Source organism: Pinus tabuliformis, chromosome 8 (assembly GCF_031772625.1).
Source record: "Pinus tabuliformis cultivar Carrire ecotype Pingquan chromosome 8, CPIR1, whole genome shotgun sequence".
NCBI lineage: Eukaryota > Viridiplantae > Streptophyta > Pinopsida > Pinales > Pinaceae > Pinus > Pinus tabuliformis.
In genome coordinates, this window is record NC_142294.1 from 1539688946 (window position 1) to 1539714133 (window position 25188).

The 25188-nt window shown below is 33.6% G+C and overlaps 1 protein-coding gene and 1 pseudogene across 1 annotated transcript; both read right to left on the minus strand.

Moving 5' to 3' along the window:
• Window positions 1-10283: 10283 nt before the first annotated feature.
• On the minus strand, window positions 10284-11532 carry LOC149241803 (xyloglucan endotransglucosylase protein 1-like). The gene is made up of 5 exons (XM_089370658.1): window positions 11364-11532; window positions 11135-11235; window positions 10814-11007; window positions 10452-10716; window positions 10284-10412 (listed from the first exon to the last, which is right to left on the minus strand). Exons 1-5 carry the CDS (start codon window positions 11530-11532, stop codon window positions 10284-10286), a joined length of 858 nt encoding a protein of 285 aa, XP_089226784.1.
• Window positions 11533-18365: 6833 nt separating this feature from the next.
• Window positions 18366-19709, minus strand: LOC149241804 (xyloglucan endotransglucosylase/hydrolase 2-like; annotated as a pseudogene).
• Between the last annotated feature and the right edge of the window lie 5479 nt (window positions 19710-25188).

Consider the following 25188-nt stretch of genomic DNA (forward strand, 5'->3'; position numbering starts at 1 on the left):
ATGTAATTTATTAATTATTAGTTTTCATTATTTTATTATTATTATTATTTAATTTAAAAATCTTAAAATTTAATCAATATTAAATTTTATATAAAATTAATTGGTTTATTTATGATATTTATATTATTTTTTTTATATAATATTTGTCTTTTTTTAATACAACAATAATTTGTTTTTCTTAAATATGGATTTTGACTATATTAAATGTATTTTTGAATGTATAAGTAGATTTTGTGTTATAAAAAACTATTCTACCATTTTGATTATATAAATTTTATAGTTTAAACTTATGATTTCAATAAGTGTCTATTGGATTTGTTGTAAAAACATAGAAGATTTAGACTGATTTAAAAGAAAGGTATATTCTAACTCTTCTACCTTTTGAATATTTTGTCTATATTTAACAATGACTTTTTTTTTTGGTGAAATCATGACCTTTTTTTTATGTAAAATGCATTTTTGAATACATAAATGGATTCAACACTAGAAAAACTTGTGTAGCATTAGAATTATACAAATTTCATAGTTTAAAAGTGTGATTCCAACAAATCCATTTTTGTTGAAATCATGATCTTTTGTTATGTAAAATGCATTTTTGAATACATAAATGGTTTCAACACTAGAAAAACTCATGTAGCACTAGGATTATACAAATTTCATAATTTTAAAAGTGTGATTCTAGCAAATCCTTACACAATTTTGGCAAAATTGACTAGAAAAGATGCCTAAAAAACCCAAAATGTAAAAGATCAAGGCTACTGTTTAAAGAATGACATTGTCCAACTCTCCTATGTTTTGGCTTTTCTCACTAGAATTTGATTTTTTTTGTTGTTGCTAAAATCATAGTATTAGGCTATTTAAAATACATTTTTTGAATGCATAAATGGATTCATCATCATGATTATATAGATTTTATAATTTCAGCTTGTAATTCCAACAAATCCTTATCATATTTTAGGAAATTTGGCAAAATCACTGGGTCATTCTCAACCCCCATGGAAAAAATGAAATTAAGTATAGTTAGGGGTTAGGTAATTGCACAAATAATGCGACAAAGGCATATTAATTACTCCAAGAGGTCCTTCTAGCCAAAGAAGCAACCATTGAATATTTGGTGGTGTTGGGAGATTCAATTCATCACCTTGTTCATGAATCTTTACCTAATGGTTGCAAGTTATGAAACATTATTGATTGATCGAATCAGGAATCTGAAACTAACATTCTTTGTTATTAGCTTCTTTCATGTGTTGAGAATGCCAATAAGGTGTAAACTTGAACCCAGGAGTCCAAATGAGTGTTGGACACCTAATCCTCTAAGGGTTATGGTGTGGAAGTTAAACAATCAAAGGAGTCTAAAAGACATTGGAAGATGAATCCAACAGTCATGTACAATGTATTATAAATGAACATCTTGTGAATAGTAAAGGCAATCTCATTCCTATCCTTCATATTATTCCTTGGCGTCCCAGGTCTGTAAATTCAAGTGTTTTCTATCATCCTGCATCACCAAGTCTGTCATATGCTCAATTGAAACACTAAGGCTCTTTTGATACACTGATGGTCTCTCTGCCTCCTCTTCATGCACTGAAATGCTCTTTGTTGTCATGTCTGAAACTTGACCTACATGCCTTCTCCCCAGCCTATGCGTTACATTTAACTCAGAGTGAATCTTGTCAGCTATATTCTAGCTATGATTTCTTTGATTCTCCCTCTAGAAATCGGTAGAAAAAGTGGCCGAATCTTTCTCCAGTTTGCTTAATGATATTCATCCACTCCTCTTCTTGAAATTTGCCAAAATACCACACTCAGACATTGATTCGTTGTGTGTTACTCTATATTGAATTTTGTGAAATTAGTCGTTTCTTTGCTAGTCTCACCTGTAAGAGTCGGCGTTACTCTGCTTAACATTCTCTCAACCAATTTCGCATTTCTGTTTGTTCTGCAAACCCGCGTTTTGGCTAGCACCATAATCATCATATTTATCATTGCACCTACTAGATGGTATCGAATCACCTGCAAATAGATCCACGTTGTGTTAGTTTTGTAAGAGGTTGCTTATACAGTTCCACTTTGTGGCGGTTATGTATTGAGGACTTCGGATCCTTACCTAAATTCTCATGTTGAGGGGAATTATGCCAATGTCATTGCATTATCTACTCTGGTATGCAGAGATTTCAATTCAATTCCATGAAAGTGTGTCTCGTGAGCAGTAATTATGGTAAACCGACCCTACACCGGCAACAAAACCTGACAAGAAAAATGCAACATATAGTAAAGACAGAAAACATCGAGGAGGTTAAGACAAATTCCATGTTAAATACATTGCTCGAGAGTAAATATGTTGACGTTGGGATTCGTAAGGTTGTTTAGGAGGGGGGAGGCATTGTTTGGTTTATTTTTATCTCGACCTCTTCTTAGAATCATTACAAAATTACTGAATTCTTGGTGGAACTCTTGTTCTATGCTATCATAGTTTGAATACATCGTTGAATGCATTGCTAGAGCGTTGAATATATTGCTCCTTGCACTCATGCCTGTGCAAGGGATTGTGACATATGGGTAGTTGAACCTTCATCCAATATATGCCCTGAAGCAATAGATTGAGTTGAACTCCATCCGTTGGTCTCACTGTGTAGTTCCTTGCCTCAAAACTACTCGACAGAGAAACCATTCCTTCTCTTATAGCTGGCTCTCACGGATCTTGTGACAATTCCTGTAATTACCACTTGATAATTTGATATTGAAGCAGTTGGACGACAAGCCATAATAGCACAAAAGCGTGAGGGCGCAGATAATGTCGCTGCAAAAAAGTAGCATAAACACTTACAGAAGTTTAGGCAAAAGGCTTTCTAGCAATACAATGAAATTACATTCTTTTGTTATGTTCATGTTCTAAAGTTTTCTTATTTATTTCTCAGTGTGATGTGATTCCTATTATATTATTATTTTTTCTCCTCAACATCTAGAGTTCAAGACTTGAATGATCCTTTTATGTATATGATCTCTCTTTCCCACTGGGCTACTTACTATAGACGCATGATGATTGACTTTTCATTGGACTTGAAGTGCCCCTTACAGTTCTCCAATCTTCAGAGATTTCACTGGTGCCCAAGCAACAACAACTTTGCATGTCATAACTTCACCTACAATAGAGCTCGGCAATTTAATCGATCTATCAAATAATTCTCTTGCTACGGTGGATCTTGATTAAGGTCTGCGCTATTATATCTTGTGGTGTTTTGAATAGCTTAAATAATTTGAACATTAGAGACCATTGAGGTTCGATATTTATACATTTGAAGAGAGTTTGCAAAATTTTGTTGAGGTCTTTATGCTCCTTAGTCTTTTTCGGTGAGGATCTTTTATGTCACATTCTACTTTACCTTGAAAGGAAGAGATCTATTTCAAATTTACTTGAGAACTTGAAGCCGACACTTTTATTTGTTGAGTTTTATTCTTGAGATTGAAAGATGGTCAACCTTGATGATGTATTATAACTATTAAATACTCTAATACATTCCACTATAGATGAGATGATAAACATCAACAAGGACACTATTTATGACATTAGAATTTGTCTGCAAAATGCACATATCAAGATAGAATTTATGCAGCTTGAATCTCAACTATAGCAAGAAGAATTACAATAGTGGAGTCATCATTTTGAAAGTGCTTTTGTTCAGAACATTGAAACAGACTCCCATAAGCAGCAATTTGATTGAAATCCAGTGCCCAATGAAGAAACAAAATTACATGTAGAAGCAGAAATTTAGCTTGTACTTTCCAAGCAAATCATCAGACCTTGGGAAGAGCTTGTCCACAACAAGCACAAAACAGGTCTTGGATATGATAAGGAGGCATCCTTTCATATTCCAGACTATTCCAAGCCCATTCAATTTCAAAGTGCTGGGTTTCTTCATGGCAGTTCACCTTCACCTGTTCCAGATTCTACTCCTCCACATTCACAACCAAAAGTTGTTAAATGCCAACACTGTGACTGAGTTGGCCATATGAAAGATCATTGTTTTGATCTTCATCCATGTAATCATTGTGGTCAGTGTACTCATTCTTCACACAGATGCTTCAAAAAAAAGCCTCATGCAAGAACAAAGATTCATCTTGGAAGGATCGCTTCTTGGCAATGGGCTTCAACAGCCAAGAAGATATTTCAGTCATATGTCAGAATTTCTTCTGGAATATTAAAAGGTCTTGCAGTTGACTTTTATCCATCATCTCAACTTGTATCTGACAGGGGGGCAAGTGATGGTCATCTACAAGCTTCAAAGCCACATCAAGGGAACCTTCAAAGGCCCACTCGAGAGATTTCTTTTGACCAATCACACCTCTGTAGCAAGGCTATATAAAGCATTAGCCACAAAAACACCTAGAGTTTGTAGTTGACTTCAATCAAGCACACATTATTTAACCTCCTAATCCATGATATATATTCATAAATATTCACTCTTTGTGAATCAAGAATAAGGTGGAAACCATGATTTTAATGAAGAAGAGAGTGGAACCTCTAATAATCATATTGGGCTACGGGTTTCCCAATGACCCACTCAATCTCCATAATGATATGCCGACATGCATAAAACATGGAAAACACACAAGAGATTGATTACTAGTCCTCCAAGAGTTGGCACTAGCATGCCACAAATCCCTCTAGTAAAAGATTCTATTGTTATTTGGTCATAACCCCTAAAAATAAGGAATTCTTATAATAGGCATGCCTTGCACCTTCCAACTCCAAAATTGTTTTCTTCACAATTCTTGTCCTACATGACTACCTAACTTTTTCCACCATGCCAAGCCAACTACCTTCCTCCATGCTACCTAAATACTTATTATAATGATGAAATTATAATATACAATCCAATGATCCCTTGATCTTTCTTATATGTCATGTTGTGAGAAGATGGTGTCTCAAGAATGCCTACCAAGGAGAGTATCCCTCCAAACATTAGTCCATGCATTTGGTAGTTAAGATGCTACCTTGAGTTACAATAGATATTTACCCTAACCTCCCTCATCCTTTGGCATAATGAAAACATCAAAGGCAAGAGCCACTGTATTTGGTGCACAAGTATGAAAAAATAAGTGACTCAAATATTTGAAATTGAGCCCTATTAACAAGACAAGAAGATACATAATAGATATGCAAGGTACGAATAGTCTTTCTCATAGTAGTGAATTTTCAAGAAAATGAGATGTATGTGTAAAAAATAAAAGTTTACATTTAGACACACCAAACAACAATCCCACAAAAAATATGCCAACTATTCTCACTATTGTACATGGACAAATAGAAGTTTAAGTAAGAGGAATAAAAAAAAAACACATCAATATTTACCAACTAAGAATCAATATTATGATCACTAATATCAATCCTGAATACCTAGTAAAACATGAACAAGCAATCTAAATGGTTAACTAGTAACTTTTGTTCAACCATCACAAAAAAAAAAAAAAAAAAAAAAAAAAAAAAAAAAAAAAAAAAAAAAAAAAAAATACCCAAAATGATTATTCACTATATTATAACCAAGTAGAAGTGAAATACATCACATATACTCTTACCAATTGTTGGAATATTAATTCCTACTTGTCTCAGTTGTGACTTTCTATGTAAAGAGTCTGTTCCTATTCTATAGAAGTGGTTTCCCTAGTTTGGTGTGTGGTTGAGATATTCTCTCAACTAACAGATTATATGTCCAAGATAGTTTTCCTTTCTTGAGACAATACTCATGTATATATGTAATTGCATATTTGATTAATGAGATATCGAGATTCTTTTATGGAATTTTAACATGGTATGAGAGCCCCATATCGGCCTGGGCTTGGCCTCCCTATTGGGAGTGCCGGGGAATAAAAGTATATTTTGTTTTAAGTTTTAGTGTGTCCATCGAGTAGGGTTTTCAAAGTCAGAGAGAGTGTGATGATGTCTGATAGTAAGGTTGTTGCCCCAGTATTGTTGTGTGTGCGTGCTGAGATGGAGAGTTATCCTGGAAGTTGATTGTGTGGAGCTAAGAAGTAGAGGAGGATGTCCCTGTTGCACAGCCGAGCGGCCTGTTCGTGCTTGCGGTGGTGTCTGGATCCTAGAGTGGCAGTGGGAGGATTCATCAACAATTATTATGGGCGATGACCTGCGATTCTTGGAGTCGATGCGGTGTTAGCTACAGGCGCAGTTGTCAGGGTTGTGGCACCAAATCCGGGCGTGCTAATTTTAGGAGCTGTTGTTGTGGGCTGTAGCTTTTGTGCCCGCTGAGCAACTTGATGCTTTTTCTATTGGTTTTACATCAGAAAGGGAGAGAGCACTTTGGTGCCCTGATCAGATCGTGGTGAGCTGCATTTTTAAGATTATTTTCATAGCTTACTTGGGAACGTGAATTTGCTCTTGCACCCTCCGCCTTTGTATGAATCTACTCTAAAATTACCTAATTGAAGTGTGAAAAGTGTGACAAATAGCACTAAGATATAAGGCTTTGAATCTTCCTTGTGGAAAGCCCCATGGGAGGCGCAGGATCGACCTAAAAATTGAAGGGACCATATGATAAGATCACCTTTGTGGCTATTCCAATTAGATTGGAAGTCAAGCACTTTCCATAATTGGTCGAGGTATTTACAATATGTCCCATGGGATAGGAAAGAAGGAATGAGCATTGGAGAGAGGCAGAATGAATGCAGAAGAATAAAGCTATCAAGGTTTTTAGCACGAGAGTGTCTGTTGGAAGTGCAGTGGGATTGAGCCGACGAAGGTGTGTGGAGATCTATGGAGGCTGTTGTGAGCTTCCCGATCTTTGCTAGCATGAGGAGATAAGTTGCATCTCAACAACATTTTATTGTCTGTTGTAGCTCAAGCAACCAGCGTCAGCGGCCTGTGGTTCCTACTTTTAATATATATCCCAAATAATTCGAAAATGTGTCTCAAGAAATTTGGGGAAGTATCCAGTTTTGTTCATTTCAGATTTGTGGATTTTGAAACCCTAGCAGGCAGTTTGTGGCCTCAATAGATCAGTAACCTTGTTGGGGAAGGGCAAAATCCTATTGTGTGGAATCCCATCTCGCTTTTTCTGCCACGGGATCAAGGCCAGCGGGCAAAGTTTGTTATAATCTGTGAAAATCTGGTTTATAGATCCCGGATCGAGTTTATTCAAGGGTATTTTCAGGGTTGGAGGCGAATATGAAATCGACCCAGTGTCAGATGGGTTCTCTGATGGTGAGAAGATCCATACAGATGAGTATGGTTAGATCTCTGTCTATTTTTATTTTGTTATTTGCTTCTGTCTGTGATGGGTTTTATTTACCTGGAATCTATTTGCACACATACACTAAAGGTGAAGAATTCACTGTTAAGGTAAACTCCCTGACATCAATAGAGACTGAACCGCCCTTTAGCTATTATAGTCTACCTTACTGTCAACCCCCAAATGGCCCTTAAAAAAGTGCAGAGAGTTTGGGAGAGCTTCTCAAGGGTGAATATCCAGAAACCAACTTTTCTACAATGTTGCATATTAGTGTTCTTAAATTTTGAGTTTTGTAAGTGAAACATGTTGAGCCTGATCAACTCAACATGTAAATGCAATTGGTTAGAATTGATCACTCTAACAATTGTTAATTGAAGTTAGTTAGATTCAAGATGAAAGCACTAAGTATGATTTTAGAAGAAGTTGGTTGATGCTGCAATAGATGGACAAACAAGGTAAAATATTGTGTGTTGAAATAAAGCAGACTCATAGAATATATCGCATACATTAGTAAGCAAGTCTAGGATGTTTTGTAGTGGTATTTGTAATGTATGTACCTGGTAACTCCAAAAGTTGGAGTTGTGTTGTAAGCCTTGTAAGGCATGTGTATCCTCATACAGTTCATGGTAATCTAAAAACCACTTTGTATTTGCAGTGTCGGTTTGTGGTAAGCCAAAAACCACATGTAAAAGTGAAGTGGGACAAAGATTCTTGTTGGCATGGTTTAGGGTTAGCTGAGAAAACCCCCCACGTGGTTGAGTCGGGTTTTTGGAGTGCCCTAGTGGCACGTTTGTAGCCCAAAGTGGTTGGAGTGCCCTAGTGGCAAGTTTGTGGCCCAAAGTGGCCGGAGTGCCTTAGTGGCAGATTTGTGGCCCAAAGTGGTTAGAGAGCCTTGGTGGCTGAGTTGTGCCGTGGTGGCTGAGAGCCCTTGGTGGTATGGTTGAGAGTGATCTGATAAAACCCAGAGCATGGTTATGGGTAATCTGATAAAACCCATGATCATGGAGGGGGATTTACAGGTACATGTGCATGTGTGCAGTTATAATGGTTGAAAGAACCATGTATGCGGAGGACATCCAATAAGACTGGTGATTACGGCGGTTAGTACCCATACATTCCGGTGGATGGTTGCTCCTTTATATGGACATCAACATATTCTTTTATGTTTGACCACAACTAGACTTTGTAGATTGATATCAAGACAAGTACTCATTAAAGCGGTGTGTTGGAATATTAATTTCTACTTGTCTCAATTGTGACTTTCTATGTAAATAGTCTGTTCGTATTCTATAGGAGTGGTTTCCCTAATTTGGTGTGTGGTTGAGATATTCTCTCAACCAATAGATTGTATGTCCAAAATAGTTTTCCTATCTTGAGACAATACACCTGTATATATGTAATTGCACATCTAATTAATGAGATATAAAAATTCCTTTATGAAGTTTTAACACCAACAAACATGATCCAATAAAAAGCCTTCAACATAGTTATATTAATAATTAAAAATTACGCTCAAATTATATCTTTCACTACATTTAATAATTTTTTTAAATGTAAAATATTATTTATTTCAAAATAAGCGTATTCTATAGGAGTGGTTTTCCTAATTTGGTGTGTGGTTGAGATATTCTTTCAACCAATAGATTGTATGTCCAAAATAATTTTCCTATCTTGAAACAATACTCCTGTATATATGTAATGCATATCTAATTAATGAGATATAAAAATCCTTTTATGAAATTTTAACACGAACAAATATGATCCAATAAAAAACCTTCAGCCTAGTTATATTAATAATTAAAAATTATGCTCAAATTATATCTTTCACTGCATTTAAGAATCTTTTTAAATGTAAAATATTATTTATTTCAAAATAAGTAAAAATGATGGTTCCAATAAACCGAAAAATAGTTATTTTAAGGTTATAACAACTGTTATCATTCAAATCAATATACAAAATAAGCTGGCTCTTCAAATTTGACTCCCGGTCCCTCCTTTCGAGCATTCATATAGTGAAGGAATCTCATATCGTCTGCTGGCTTTCGACTTCAAATATTATAATGAAGCACTCAAATTGGGCAGCTTTTGATTAGGAGGTCCTCATACGTCGAATACTTAATTTAGTGAACACGGTGGATTCCCCGCTCTCGGTATCCAAATTAAATGCTGATAAATGTTTGATAGCAAATTACAATATTTTTGTGTTACTTGTAAGTTGAGTATTATATTATTATTATTTGTAAGGTTGATATTTGCTCATAAATGTTGATAACAAATTACAATATTTTTGTGCTATTTGTGAGTTGAGTATTATTATTATTTTTAAAGTTGATAATTTGTAAGGTGAGTGAAGGTTCTAAATGGAAAAAGTTGATAATTTGTAACACCATGATAGGGGTGGAGTTTAAAAATGTAAAAACAGTTTGGAACCCTTGAAAAAGCTGAGAATTTTACAAAATATTCTCATATATATGTTAACCATAAAATTTTATTTAAAAAAAAAATTGAAATTTAAAAATTCAAAACACCCTCTAAACATATATAAACCAATCATAAACCCTATAATCATATATAAACCCATCATAAGATTTTGTTTTTTTAAAAAATGAAATTTAAAAAGCTCTCTTCCTAAATATACCACCAGAAATATCCCAAAATATACCACCACACCTATCAGATTAACAAATTTTGTTCGATTCCAGTACTTCATTATTGTAAAGTATTTCATATCGTTCTAGCAACAGGATATAGAAATAAACTTTATTGGTTCCCTTACCAAGTAAATAATATATATTCTTATATAGACATGGCTGGTATTATATAGATTTGTTAACGAAAACTAAGACGATATCCCAAATGATGGGACAAATTTATATTAAAATGAATTTGATTTATCTTTCCAATCTTAGATTCCAAGTTTGGTACTAATTATTTGAGGAGGGAGGATATATTTAGGAATGAAAGAATGAATATTGGTTATAATGATATACTAGCCCTACAGCGTAGCGTGGTATATTGGCTATGAGTATCGTGGTATATTCAACCCAAATTTTGTCTAGTGCATTCTGGAGGAAAGCCATTTGGAAACCTCTTAGAATCAGTGCAGTAATTGTAAGTCATGTAATTCCTTTGAACCCAACGAAGCCTTTCCTTCTGCTGCTGCCATTGCTGCTGTTGTTCAGTAGAAACTAAGCTTTGTGTGCCTACATTACCGCGCCGTGTTTGCGTAGACGAAACAAGGCTGCAGGAGGAAGCGTTCCTCCTGGTTTTACATGGCTCAACTTTGTAATTGCGATAAGTTGCGACGAAGGGAGCTTTAGTCCAGTCTGTCTTCACAAGCCCACCTCTGGTTGCCCAATCGTCTGCATTCCAAAGGCTGGAGTAAACTTTCATCGGCTGACTGTTGGGATAAGGAACACCCAAGTCCTCACTGTTGGGGAACACTCTGATCGGAGTACCGTCCACTAAGAATCTGCAGAGGCATGGGATAACGAATCCTAGATGTTAGAAAGTTACATGATTATGAGTGAAATGAGATACACTAATAATGAATTTGGATAACTGCTTACGTTATTTGTCGTGCGTCCCAAAGAAGAGAATAGGTATGAAAAGCTGCTGTAGGGTCGAACCACAAGTAAAATTGTTGCTCTCTTTTGCCCTGTCCTTGAGAATAGATATTGGTATGCAAAATATAGGGATCGCCAGAAAGGTTCCCCAGGAATTCAAAGTCTATTTCGTCATGGTTTGCACCTTGAGACGAAAGCTGCACATGGGACACTACTGTTAAATCCGAATACTACGTTACATCTTGAAATAAATCAACATGAAATACCCCTTTGATCCTAGACAGTAAGTTGAATTGCTGGGAAAATTGAATTTGTTAGACTTACGTAGAATGTAGCGACCGTGCCAGCAGAATTTCCAGGTACCAGCTTTATTTGCAACTCAAATTTTCCGAACAGGTACTCTTTCTTGGATTGGAACGACGAACCTGAGAGTTGATCAACGTGAAATAAAATAAAATTGAATAATATCTCCTCTACTTTCTCTAAGAAAATTAACATACCATGCTATATCCAGTTGTAGCGAAGAAGTTGAATTATTGAATTGTAGACTTACCTGATGTCTTGTCGAGAGAAAGCTGCATTTGGCGTCCATTGTCAAGTATCTTAGCATGATCACTTCCCCATGGGATATCAAAGTCATTGTAGAAATTGGCTGAAACGCATGAAAATAAAAATATCACTCCAACCACTGTATAGGGGACAGTGAAGCAATATTTGGCCATCGTCAAAATAATAGGTCGATGAAATTCTAATTATGAAATAGGGTGTTGTTCAGATGAGGAGATGGGATTTGGGATGTAATTTAAATAGATTTAAAGATTTGGGGTGTTAATCTCAGGAGAGAAGGAAGGAGGAGGCCTGGTCATCGATAAGGAACTATCTAAGAAGGAAGGAGGCAGCATGGTCAGTTTGTATGCGTTGGATTGTGTAGATCGTCATGTGCATCCAGAAATGAACGTGATGTAATAAGGAGCCGTTGCCAGCTTGTCTCATTATGATAAACAATTTTCTATATTAATTGGAGATGGGATTCTTCCGATTGCAATGTAAGTTGAATGCTTTCCAGCCCACGTCGCATCCTTCCTTGCACAAAGATGTTGCCAGCACAGTATAATTACACATATCAAGGGAAGCGTTAACTTTATTTATACATATGAGAATCTATGGACGTGGTGGGAAAAACCTTAAATAATCCATTGACTTGGGCGAATCTAGAACCGATCGAAGCCTTGCCAGGAGGCTACCACCATTAGCCCAGGCAAACGCCCTTTTCGACGATGTAGTAATCTACGGAGTTGTAGATTTTTTGGAATTTCTAGGAGTTGTAGATGTTTTGGAATTTCTTGGAATTTCGGAATTTCGGATGTTTTAAGTTTGTTTTTAAATTTGTAGTGAAATTTTAATTTGTGTTATTTAAATTAGTTTTTTGAATATATATATATATATTCAACATTTTGAAAAATTTTAGAGCACTTCTATTTTATAGAAATTATCTATAAAACTTGTGATTTCAATAAATTCTTATCAAATTTAAAAAAAAATTAAAGTATTTTCAAAAAAATCACACTAAAACCGACTAACTCATTTAATCTGGAATCAACGAGGTGTAATAAAGACGAAAGAGGCCCAGAGAGAATAAACCAGTCTTCTAGGTGAACTGTCAAAAGCAAGTTTATTAATGGATCACGAATGCCAGTTAAGGCAGAGTTTGGAAAGTGGATCACTCGATATCACTATGATTTATTTTGTTTCTAATTTATATATATATAAAAGGACCTATCTTGTTTTTAACTTTTTAAAAGTTTCATGGTGATCATATTATTTTTTTAAAGGGTAGTTATCTTTAGATTTCCAGGTGCCATTGCGTTTTCTAGTGGAAGGGAATGGAATAGATCGTAATAAAAATTTAATGTATTATAATAAAACAATGGAAATGAGAGGTGTTATTATAAGATTTTGGAAGAGGAATCTAAATAATTAGAGAATAATGTAATTTTTTTGGGGTCATATTTTGTAATTAATTTTTATTATTATTTTTTTCATGAAATTTGAAAACCTTAAAATTAATCATATTAAATTTTGTATAAAATTAATTAATTTATCTATGATATTTATATTAATTTTTTTATATAACATTTGTTTTTCTTTTAATACAACAATATTTTTTTCTTTAAATATAGATTTTGACTATATTTTTGAATATATAAATAGATTTTGTGTTATAATTTTTTTTTCAACCATTTTGATTATATAAATGGTATAGTTTAAATTTGTGATTCGAGTAAGTATCTATTAGATTTGCTGTAAGAACATAGAAGATGTAGACTACATTTAAAAGAAAGGCACATTCTAATTCTTTTATATTTTGACCATTTTGTGTATATTCAGCAATGACGTTTTTGGTGAAATCATGACCTTTTGTTGTGTAAAATGCATTTTTGAATACATAAATGGATTCAACACTAGAAAAACTCATCTAGCCCTAGAATTATACAAATTTCATACTTTTAAAAGTGTGATTCCAGCAAATCCTTACACAATTTTGGCAAAATTGACTAGAAAAGATGCCTGAAAAAAGCCAAAATGTAAAATATCAAGACTTCAATTTAAAGAATGACATTGTCCAACTCTTCTATGTTTTGGCTTTTGTCATCAGAATTTGATATTTTTTGTTGTTGCTAAAATTATAGTATTCTGCTATTTAAAATACATTTTTGAATGCATAAATGGATTCAACTTTGTCACCTATATTATATAGATTTTATAGTTTCAACTTGTGATTCCAACAAATCACTGGGTCATTCTCAACCCCCATGGAAAAATTGAAATTAAGTATAGTTAAAGGTTAGGAAATTGCACAAATAATGCGATAGAGGCATATGAATTACTCCAAGTGGTTCTTTTGGCCAAAGAAGCAACCATTAAATATTTGGTGTTGTTGGGAGATTCAATTCATCACCTTGTTCATGAATCTTTACCTAAAGGTTGCAAGTTATGAGACATTATTGATCGAATCAGGAATCTGAAACTAGCATTCTATACTATTAGCTTCTTTTATGTGTTGAGAATGACAATAAAGGTTTAAACTTGGACCTAGGAGTCCAAATGAGGAATGGTATTCCTTATCTCGCAACTATTTATTAACAATGCGTCTGCCATGCGATAAAAAAAAAATCTTAGTATCTAAGTATCTATGGGTCTTTTGGAGAATCTACACCTACAAAGACCATACATTCTTTAGGATGGTAAAATGGTTGATAGATATTGAGAATAAAGACCATTAAGAGGTTACAAGTAAAGTTGGTCTTGATTATCTATGTATCTAATGAATTCTAACTAGAATTCAAGAAAAAGTTACTAAGAAAAAATGCCATAAAAATTGTCAATATCTATGTATCTACACATCTTTTGGAGAATCTACACCTCCTAAGACATTGCATACTTTAGTATAGTAAAATGGCTAGTAGATATTGAGAATAAAGACCATTGTGAGGTTACACGTATAGCTGGCCTCCAAGGATTTTCATTGTACCAAAACACAAACAAATACTTTGAATTAATACAATATTTTCATAATGATTATAAAAAAAAAATACAATTTTAAATAATAATTGGATTCATTTTTTAAATAATAAATAGAGGATGCCACGCGAACCCCCATTATTCATCGAAAATGGGCTATCCACATGATTGTGATGTAAAATACTCTAGAAGAGTCTATTTTGTAGCTCTAGTTAAGAGTTGATGTAGTAAAACTTAACCACTAGTAGGCTATGAGGCTATGCTATAACTAGACCACTAGGAGGAAAAGGCATTCCATTCTTTTGAGAGAATTTTTTTCCATAGCTGATAAAAGATAGCCAAGAGGGATATGAGGTAGAGCACACAGGGAGGATTTGTGCACTGTAGCCATATTTCTAGACAGAGAAAGAGAGCGAAGCAGGCTCACCTTCTAGTCAGGGTTTCTCTTAAAAGAGTTTCTCATAGCATATTTTGTGGCTTATGTGCGTGTGAGAGCTTATTTTGTCATTCTCTATTTTTTTCATAATTCTCATTCTCATGCATGCACTAATTACAATTAAATTTATATATCTAGATGTTTAAATAAACTGTAATAGTGTTGCAATTCAAAATTTTCATATATTATTATCAGATCTGTTGTGATGAACTGTGCAATGGAATATCTATAGCAGTTTACAGATCAATAGATGTCATAGTTTAGAGTTGTGATTCAAACAAAACCTTACCTAATTTCAAGCAAAATTGATTGGAAAATATGCTTAGAAAAAATCCAAAATGTAAAAGATTTAAGTTTTACAGCTAAAAGAAAAACATAATCTAACAATTTTACATTTTAGCTTTTTTCACTGAGAAATATAAAAAACACAATATAATTAGGCTGTGTATCATGTTACTTACATATTAATTCTCAAAGAATTAAATAGAATGAGAGTATGTATAAAGATATTTACATTATTTTAGTTAACAAAATTAAAATTATAATAAATATTAATAATCATATGAAACTAACTCTTCATCATTGTTGTTCAAAATCAAATTTCATTTTTAATAACTACACATGAATCACTTTCCTCCATAATTAATAAAAAGCAGAGAAAGAGTTAATAGTAAGTTTCCAAAGGATAAACAAGGCTAAAATCCTTAAGAAGTGTTAGAAACAGTAAGTTTCCAAAGGATAAACAAGGCTAAAATCCTTAAGAAGTGTGAGAAACTAATAAATCGCAAGTTTACCAAATATTTGAAATTACCTAATAATACTACTCTCTTGCAACCTCCTTTGCAAAATTCCTACATGATTAGACTAAAAAATATCCCAACAATAGAAAAAGAACAATATTAAAGAGAGTGGTTCATTATTTCAAGCCTAAGGTATGAAAGGCATTGCTCATTCGAGAGATTGTTTTTTACCAATCACACCTATGTAGCAAGGCCATATAAAGCATTAGCCACACAAACACCTAGAGTTTGTAATTGACTTCAATCAACCACACACTATGTAATCTCCTAATCCATGATATATCTTCATAAATATTCACTCTTTGTGAATCAAGAATAATGTGGAAACCATGCTTTTAATTAAGAAGAGAGTGCAACCTCTAATAATCATATTGGGCTAAGGGTTGCCCAGTGACCCACTCTCAATCTTTTATAATATGCCAACATGCATAAAACATGGAAAACCAACGAGAGACTAATTACCAGTCCTCCCAAGAGTGGGCACTAACACGCCACAAATCTCTCTAGTAAAAGATCCCATTTTTATTTGGTCATCACCCCTAAAAATGAGGAATTTTTATAATAGGCATGCCTTACACCTTCCAACTCCAAACGTCTCTTCTTCACAATTCTTGTCTTACATGATTGCCTAACTTTTGCCACCATGCCAAGCCAACTACCTTTCTCCATGCTACCTAAATACTTATTATAATAAAAGGACCTAAGATGTGAAAGTCATGAAGATGTGAAATTATATATACAATCCAATGGTCCCTTGATCTTGTTTATATGTTGTGTTGTGAGAAGATGATGTCTCAAGAATGCCTACAAAGGAGAGTATCCCTCCAAATATTGGTCCATGCATTTGGTAGTTAAGATACTACCTTGAGTTACAATAGATATTTACCCTAACCTCGCATAATGAAAACATTAAAGATACCATAGGGAGGCCTCAAGCCCCATTGCATTTGGTGCACAAGTATGAAAGAATAAGTAACTCAAATCTTTGAAATTGAGCCCTATTAACAAGCCAAAAAGACACATAATAGATATGCAAAATATGAAGAGTCTTTGTCATAATTGTGAATTTTCAAGAAAATAAAATATATTTGTAGAAAATAAAAATTTGCATTTAGACACACCAAACAACAATCCCACAAAAAGATGCCAACTACTATACCTGGACAAAAAAAATTCAAATAAAAATAATCCAAATAAAAACTCATCAATATTTACCAACTAAAAATGAATATTATGATCACTAATATCAACCCTTAATACCCAACAAAACATTAACAAACAATCTCGACTGTTAACTAATAACTCTGGTTCAACCTTCACAACAAAAATATAAAGAAACATACCCAAAAAGAAAAACATTAACAAATAATCTCAACGTTCACAACAAAAAAAAATAAAGCAACATACCCAAAATGATTATTCACTATATTATAATCATGTAGAAGTGAAATACATCACATATACCCTTACCAAAAAACACGATCCAATAAAAAGCCTTCAGCGTAGTTATATTTAATCATTAAAAATTAAGCACAAATTATATCGTTCACTACATTTAATAATTTTTTTAAATGTAAAATATTATTTATTTCAGAATAAGTAAATATGATGGTTCCAATAAACCGAAAAATAGTATTTTTAAGGTTATACCAAGTGTTATCATACAAATCAAAATATAAAATAAGCTGGCTCTTCAAATTTGACTCTCGATCCCTCCTTTCGAGCATTCATATAGTGAAGGAATCTCATATCGCCTACTGGCTTTCGACTTCAAATATTATAAATTATAATGAGGAGGTCCTCATACGTCGAATACTTAATTTAGTGAACATGGTGGATTCCCCGTTCTCGGGATGGTCAGCTATATAAAATAAATGTTGATAGCAAATTACAATATTTTTGTGCTATTGTAAGTTGAATATTATTATTATTATTTGTAAAGTTGATAATGGCTGATAACAAATTACAATATTTTTGTGTTATTTGTCAGTTGAGTATTATTATTATTTTTAAATTTGGATAATTTGTAAGGTGAGTGAAGGTCCCAAATGGAAAAAGTTGATAATTTGTAACACTATGATAGGGGTGGAGTTCAAGTTCAAAAATGTAAAAACAGTTTGTAGCCCTTGAAAAAGCTGAGAATTTGTAATTCAAGATAAAAGTTAAGTTCAAAAATAAGAAAAATAATTTAAAAACTCTTAATTTCATCTATAAATTATATAAGTTAAAAAAATATTTTCATATATAAATCAAGAATAAAATTGAAAATATTCTCCATAAAATTTTATTTTCTTAAAAAATGAAATTTGAAAATTCAGAAAACCCTATAAACATTTATAAACCAATCATAAACCCTCTAATCATATATAAACCTATCATAAGATTTTGTTTTAAAAAAATGAAATTTAAAAAGCTCTCTTCCTAAATATACCACCACAAATATCCCAAAATATACCATCACACGTATGATTAACAAATTTTGTTCGATCCCAGTACTTCATTATTGTGAAGTATTTCATTCCGTTCTAGCAACAGGATATAGAAATAAACTTTATTGGTTCCCTTACCGAGTAATTAATATATATTCTTATATTGACATTACTGGTATTATATAGATTTGTTAACGAAAACGAAGACGATATCATAACGGTAACGGTACATTTAAATATTCTTGAACCCAGATTCTGCCTGGTGCATTCTGGAGGGAGGAAATTATTTAAGGAGGGAGAATGAATTGAGGAATGAAAGAATGAATGGGTTATGATGATACAGTAGCCCTACAGCTATGACTAACTTGCTATATTCTTGAACCCAGATTCTGCCTGGTGCATTCTGGAGGAAAACCATTTGGAAACCTCTTAGAATCAGTGCAGTAATTGTAAGTCATGTAATTCCTTTGAACCCAACGAAGCCTTTTCTTCTGCTGCTGCGACTGCTGCTGTTGTTCAGTGGAAACTAAACTTTGTGTACCTACATTACCGCGCCGTGTTTGTCTAGAAGAAAAGAGGCTGCAGGAGGAAGCGTTCCTCATGGTTTTACATGACTCAACTTTGAAATTGCGATAAGTTGCGACAAAGGGGTCTTTAGTCCAGTCTGTCTTTACAAGACCACCTCTCGTAGCCCAATCGTCTGCATTCCAAAGGCTCGAGTAAACTTTCATTGGTTGTGTGTTGGGATAAGGAACACCCAAGTCCTCACTGTTGGGGAACACTCTGATCGGAGTACCGTCCACTAAGAATCTGCAGAGGCATGGGATAACGAATCCTAGATGTCAGAAAGTTACACGATTAATTATGAGAGAAACTAGATACACTATTAATAATGAATTTGGATAACTACGTCTTACGTTATTTGTTGTGCGTCCCAAAGAAGAGAATAGGTATGAAAAGCTGCAGTAGGGTCGAACCACAAGTAAAATTGTTGCTCTCTCCTGCCCTGTCCTTGAGAATAGATATTGGTATGCAAAATATAGGGATCGCCAGAAAGGTTCCCCAGGAATTCAAAGTCTATTTCGTCATGGTTTGGACCTTGAGACGAAAGCTGCACATGGACACTACTGTTAAATCCGAATACTAGGTTACATCTTGAAATAAATCAACATGAAATACCCCTTTGGTCCTACACAGTAAGTTAAATTGCCAGGAAAATTGAATTTGTTAGACTTACGTAGAATGTAGTGACTGCCAGCAGAATTTCCAGGTACCAGCTTTATTTGCAACTCAAATTTTCCGAACAGGTACTCTTTCTTGGATTGGAACGACGAACCTGAGAGTTCATCAACGTGAAATAAAATTAAATTGAATAACATCTCCTCAATTTTATCTAAGAAAATTAACATACCATGCTATATCCAATTGTAGCGAAGAAGGTGAATTATTGAATTGTAGACTTACCTGATGTCTTGTCGAGAGAAAGCTGCATCTGGCGTCCATTGTCAAGTATCTTAGCATGATCGCTTCCCCATGGGATATCAAAGTCATTGTAGAAATTGGCTGAAACGCATGAAAATAAAAATATCACTCCAACCACTGCATAGGGGAGAGTGAAGCAATATTTGGCCATCGTCAAAACAATAGGCTGATGCAATTCTAATTATGAGAAATGAGAGGAATAGGGTGTTGTTCAGATGAGGAGATGGGATTTGGGGTGTAATTTAAATAGATTTATAGATACTGTAAATCTCATGAGAGAAGGAAGGAGTAGGCCTGGTCATCGATAAGGAACTATCTAAGAAGGAAGGAGGCAGCATGGTCAGTTTGTATGCGTTGGATTTTGTAGATCGTCATGTGCATCCAGAAATGAATGTGATGTTGTTGTAATCAGGAGCTGTTGCCAGCTTGTCTCATTATGATAAACAAATTTTTATATTGATTGGAGATGGGATTCTTCCGATATCAAGGGACGCGTTAACTTTATTTATACATATGAGAATCTATGTACGTGGTGGGAAAAACCTTAAATAATCCATTGACTCGAGTGAATCTAGAACCGATCGAAGCCTTGCCAGGAGGCTACCACCATTAGCCCAGTCAAACGTCCTTTTCGACGGATTAGTAAACTAATGGAAAGTGGATCACTAGATATCACTATCTTGTTTCTATAATATATATATATATATATAGACCTATCTTGTTTTTAACTTTTTAAAAGTTGTATGGTGATCATATTATTTTTTTAAATGGTAGTTATCTTTAGATTTCCAGGTGCAATGGCCTTTTCTTTATGATTTAGTACGCTAGTGGAAGCGAATGGAATAGATCATAATAAAAATTTAATATATTATGATAAAAAAATGGAAATGAGAGGTGTTATTATAAGATTTTGGAAAAGGAATCTAAATAGGAGAATAGTGTAATGTAAGGTCATAATTCTCTTATAAAAATTTAATATATTACGATAAAAAAAATCGAAATGAGAGGAAATTTTCATTATGAAAAGAAAAATCGAAATGAGAGGAAATTTTCATTATTAATTCTTTTCATGAAATTTGAAATTAGATTAATTCTAATATAAAAATCAATTGGTTTAATTAGATTAAATTTAATATAAAAATCAATTGGTTTATTTATGATATTTATATTATAATTTTTCTATATAATATTGGTAATAATATTTTTTTCTTCCGGATTATAGATTTGGGTTATTTTAAATGCGTTTTTTTAATATATAAATGGATTTTGTTTTATGAAAAAATCCTTTATCATTTTGATTATACAAAAAATTTATAGTTTAAGATTGTGATTCTAACAAATATTTAAATGGATTTTGTTTTATGAAAAATTCCTCTACCATTTTGATTATACAAAAAGTTTATAGTTTAAGCTTGTGATTCTAATAAATATCTATTAGATTTTTGGTAAAAATATAAAAGATTTAGACTACATTTAAAATAAAGGCATAATCTAGCTCTTCTATATTTTGAATTTTTTGTCTAAATTCAGCAATGACTTTTTTTTTTGTTGAAATCGTGATATTTTGTTATGTAAAATGCATTTTTGAATACATAAATGGATTCACACTAGAAAAAATCATGTAGTACTAGAATTATATAAATTGTTGAAATTGTGATCTTTTGTTATGTAAAATGCATTTTTCAATACATAAATGGATTCAACACTAGAAAAAATCATGTAGCACTAGAATTATACAATTTTCATAGTTTAAAAGTGAGATTCCAACAAATCCTTACATAATTTTGGCAAAATTTACTAGAAAAGATGCCTAAAAATTGCCAAAATGTAAAAGATCTAGACTACAATTAAAAAAAAAGACATTTTCGAACTCTTCTATGTTTTGATTTTTCTCACTAGAATAAGAAAATTATGCTATTTAAAATGCATTTTAGAATGCATAAATGGATTCAACATCATCTCTTGGATTATAAATTTTTCATAGTTTAGACTTGTGATTCTAACAAATCCTTATCATATTTTAGAAATTTGGCAAAATCATGGGGTCATTCTCAACCCCCATGGAAAAATTGAAAATGAGTATAGTTGGGGGTTAGGCAATTGCACAAATAATGTGACAAAGGTATATAAATTACTCCAAGGGGTCCTTATGGCCAAAGAAGAAAATATCGAATATTTGGTGGTGTTGGGAGATTCAATTCATCACCTTGTTCATGAATCTTTAGGTCTAAGGATTAGAATTTATGAATCATTATTAATCGAATTAGGAATATGAAACTAGCATTCTCTGCTATTAGCTTCTTTCATGTGTTGAGATGATGCAGATGATCTCACTAATAAAGGTGTAAAATTGGACATAGAATTTCTAATGTTATGAAGCATTATTAATCGAATCAGGAATATGAAACTAGCATTCTCTGCTATTAGTTTCTTTCATGTGTTGAGATGCTGCAGTTGATCTCACTAATAAAGGTGTAAACTTGGACATAGGAGTCCTAATGAGGATTGGTATTCCTAACCTCGCAACTATTCCTTAATAGTGGGTCTGCTATGCAATAAAATTTTTGTTATTATCTAAGTATCTATGGGTATTTTGGAGAATCTACCCCTCCAAAGACCCTGCATCCTTTAGGATAATAAAATGGCTAATAGATATTGAGAATAAATATCATTGTGAGGTTACAAGTATAGTTTGCCTCGAGTATCTAAGTATCCAATGAATTCTTACTAGACTTCAAGAAAAATTTACTAAGATTATATGCCAAGAAAAATGCCAGTATCTATATATCTATGTGTCTTTTGGAGAATCTACACCTTTAAAGACGCTGCATCTTTTAGGATAGTAAAATGGACAGTAGATATTGAGAATAAAGACCATTGTGAGGTTACAAGTATAGCTGGCCAAGATTTTTGTTGTACCAAAATGAAATTGAGGCACAAACTTTGATTTAATACAATATTCACATAATGATTATAAAAAAATTAAATAAATATTTTTTAAATAATAAATGGATTCAACACGCTAAAAAATACCTATAACACTAGGATTATACATTATTCATAGTTCAAGCCTGTGATTCCAACAAATCGCTACTAAATTTCACTAAACACTGAAACAAAAATATGTCCAGAAAAAAGGCAAAAACATAGAGGACTTAGACTATTGATAAAAAAAGGTGCACTCTAACACTTCTATGATTTGGTTTTCCCCTCAATTCAATAATAGATTTTTTGGCAGTATCATGTTTTTTTGAATGAATAAATGGATTCAGCACCCTTGAATAATTTTATAGAGCTCAAAGTATACATGTTGCATACTTCAAACTTATGCTTAAACTTGTTCTTCCAACAAATTGTTGTCACACATGGAGAAATATTAACCAGAAAATATGATCAAGAAAAATCAAACCATAGAAGAATTAGACTGGAGCTCAAAAAAATGGGGCAATATAACTCTTCTAAAAAAAATATTCGCCAGAATTGGGCAATAATTCTTTTTCCAAATTATGTTTTTTTTAATTGTTTAAAATGCATTAGTTCTCTAAATATCTCGTATAACACTTACATCATATAGATTTCATAGCTTAAACTTATGATTCCAATGAATTTTGTAACTGTCCCTCCCACATTTACTCAATTTCACCAGCCTGTTAGGGTAAACATGAAATGAAGAGTTACTATGACATGACTCGACCACCTACCCCCAGTTAAGGAAGTGGGCCTTACAACTGACCACATACTAACAAATCACAATATCCCTTAGGGCTACAGGACAATAAAGGGCCAAAGAAGCACCCCAGGTGACCAAACCCTGAGTGAGGGCTCCCTTTCATTAACCTAAGCTCAAACCACACCATTGACACTACCTACATGTGGTTGAGGGCTTCCAGCTACACCCACAACCCTTGCTCCATGCGGTTGTGACCTAAAAATCTCAGTTCAGTGCCCAAGGTCCCAATATCTAAGCCACAATTCCAGGCCAACCTCTAGACCCCTACCCAAAACTACCTGAGACTTCTTGGAATGATAGATGACATAATGGAAATCCTAAAAATAAAAACTTGAACAAGAACTTGACCTAACCAGGCCCAACCATGACAGTCATTCCGTCAAACATATAATGAACACGTAAGCTACAGGTCATGAATGCATATATGATCATAGAAGTATAACAATTATCTCAGAATTGCCAAGAAGGCTCTAGGAAATCTCCACATAGCTGCAATAACACTTGTTAGTCCATGCATTTATCAACCATTCAATAGCTTATCAAAATATGTAAAGAGCCATAAATATAACACATAAGATAACCAACAAATAACTAACACAGAAACCATGGAAAATCAGCCATAATATCACCAACATAATCGCTACAAATGATCATAAATCACAATAAGGAAATGTATCATATTAACATATGAAAATACCAAGCATGTTAGGGACTTCCACATACCACCCGACCATAGATTTGGCTAAACCAAATCTCTTTTTCAGCCAATCACCCTCGTGCCATATTCCAAGCATGAATATGGGATCTCATGGAATAGACCAAGCAAGTGCTTCTAGAGGCCAAACCACCTCAAACCTCAACCATGGTAATTCCACCTCCATGGTGGGACATCACTAATCACCAACCTGACCGGTCTCTACCTAAGTTGTCCAGCGCTCCAGGAACTAGTAAATCAACCCACATTGTTCTAGGGCTCCAGGAACTAGCAAATCAACCCACATCATTCCAGGGCTCCAGAGCGTTTGTCCAACCTGACTTGAGGGACTAGTATCTCAACCCACCAAGAGACCCCAAGTGTTTGGCCCAACAAAGGCTCCAGGACTAGTAACTCAACCCAAGTTGTTCCAGGGATTCTAGAGTGTTTTTTCCAACCCACAACCATAAGGAATAATGAGCACCAATCATAAAACAATCAAGTTGAAAAACCCAAAACACCATGGCTATCTAAAAATGGCAAGGAAAGGATAAAACCATTGTCAATCCAGGAAAATCTTCATGCCAATGACAACACATAACTAGAAAAACACATGCATATACCATCATCTATAAATAAGTAAGGAAATCACACATACAACATGTTACCTTCAAAGCAATCCAGTTGTAACTATTGATCCACCTGTTCCCTTGCACTTTCTCACTTTCTTTTGCATTCTTTCACCAAATTCAATGTATGCCAAAATTCTCCAAGAATACTCTAAGTTTATAAGAATAGATTTCGACGATAATCATATCAAAATTCATTTGTCAACACGTTTCGAACTAGCAAGTGTGGTTCATCGTTAGGACAATGAACCACACTTGCTGGTTCAAAACGCGTCGAAAAATGAATTTTTATGTGATTATCGCCAAAATTTGTTCTTATAAACTTGTCATGGATCACAAAAGCCTCAATTCTACAATACTCTAAGTTTGCAACAATATGAGAGAATGAGAGAATAGGAGAGAGCTCCAAAACTGAACTGGCAGAAAGCTGTGAAATGATCCTTAGAAGCCTTTTTATCATTGAGGCCTCTATTTTCTTCATTTTCTTTCAATTTCCCTTCAATTTCCCTCTCATGCAAATTTGTGACTGTTCATCTCCCTTTCTCCTATTTTCCTTTATTTTCATAAATAAATGCCAATTAATGTCACACTGTCTTTGCCAATTTCCATAGCCATTTATTAAGCACTAGTGATACTCATCACTATGTTTTACCCAA

Bases quoted from the DNA above. Each gene is read 5' to 3' on its own strand.
- LOC149241803 (XM_089370658.1), bottom strand. From the start codon at position 11,532: ATGGCCAAATATTGCTTCACTGTCCCCTATACAGTGGTTGGAGTGATA. The intron at 11,236-11,363 runs GTAAGTCTACAA...ATCAACTCTCAG, and splicing joins TTCTCTCGACAAGACATCAG to GTTCGTCGTTCCAATCCAAG. The intron at 11,008-11,134 runs GTAAGTCTAACA...TCCCATGTGCAG, and splicing joins GCACGGTCGCTACATTCTAC to CTTTCGTCTCAAGGTGCAAA.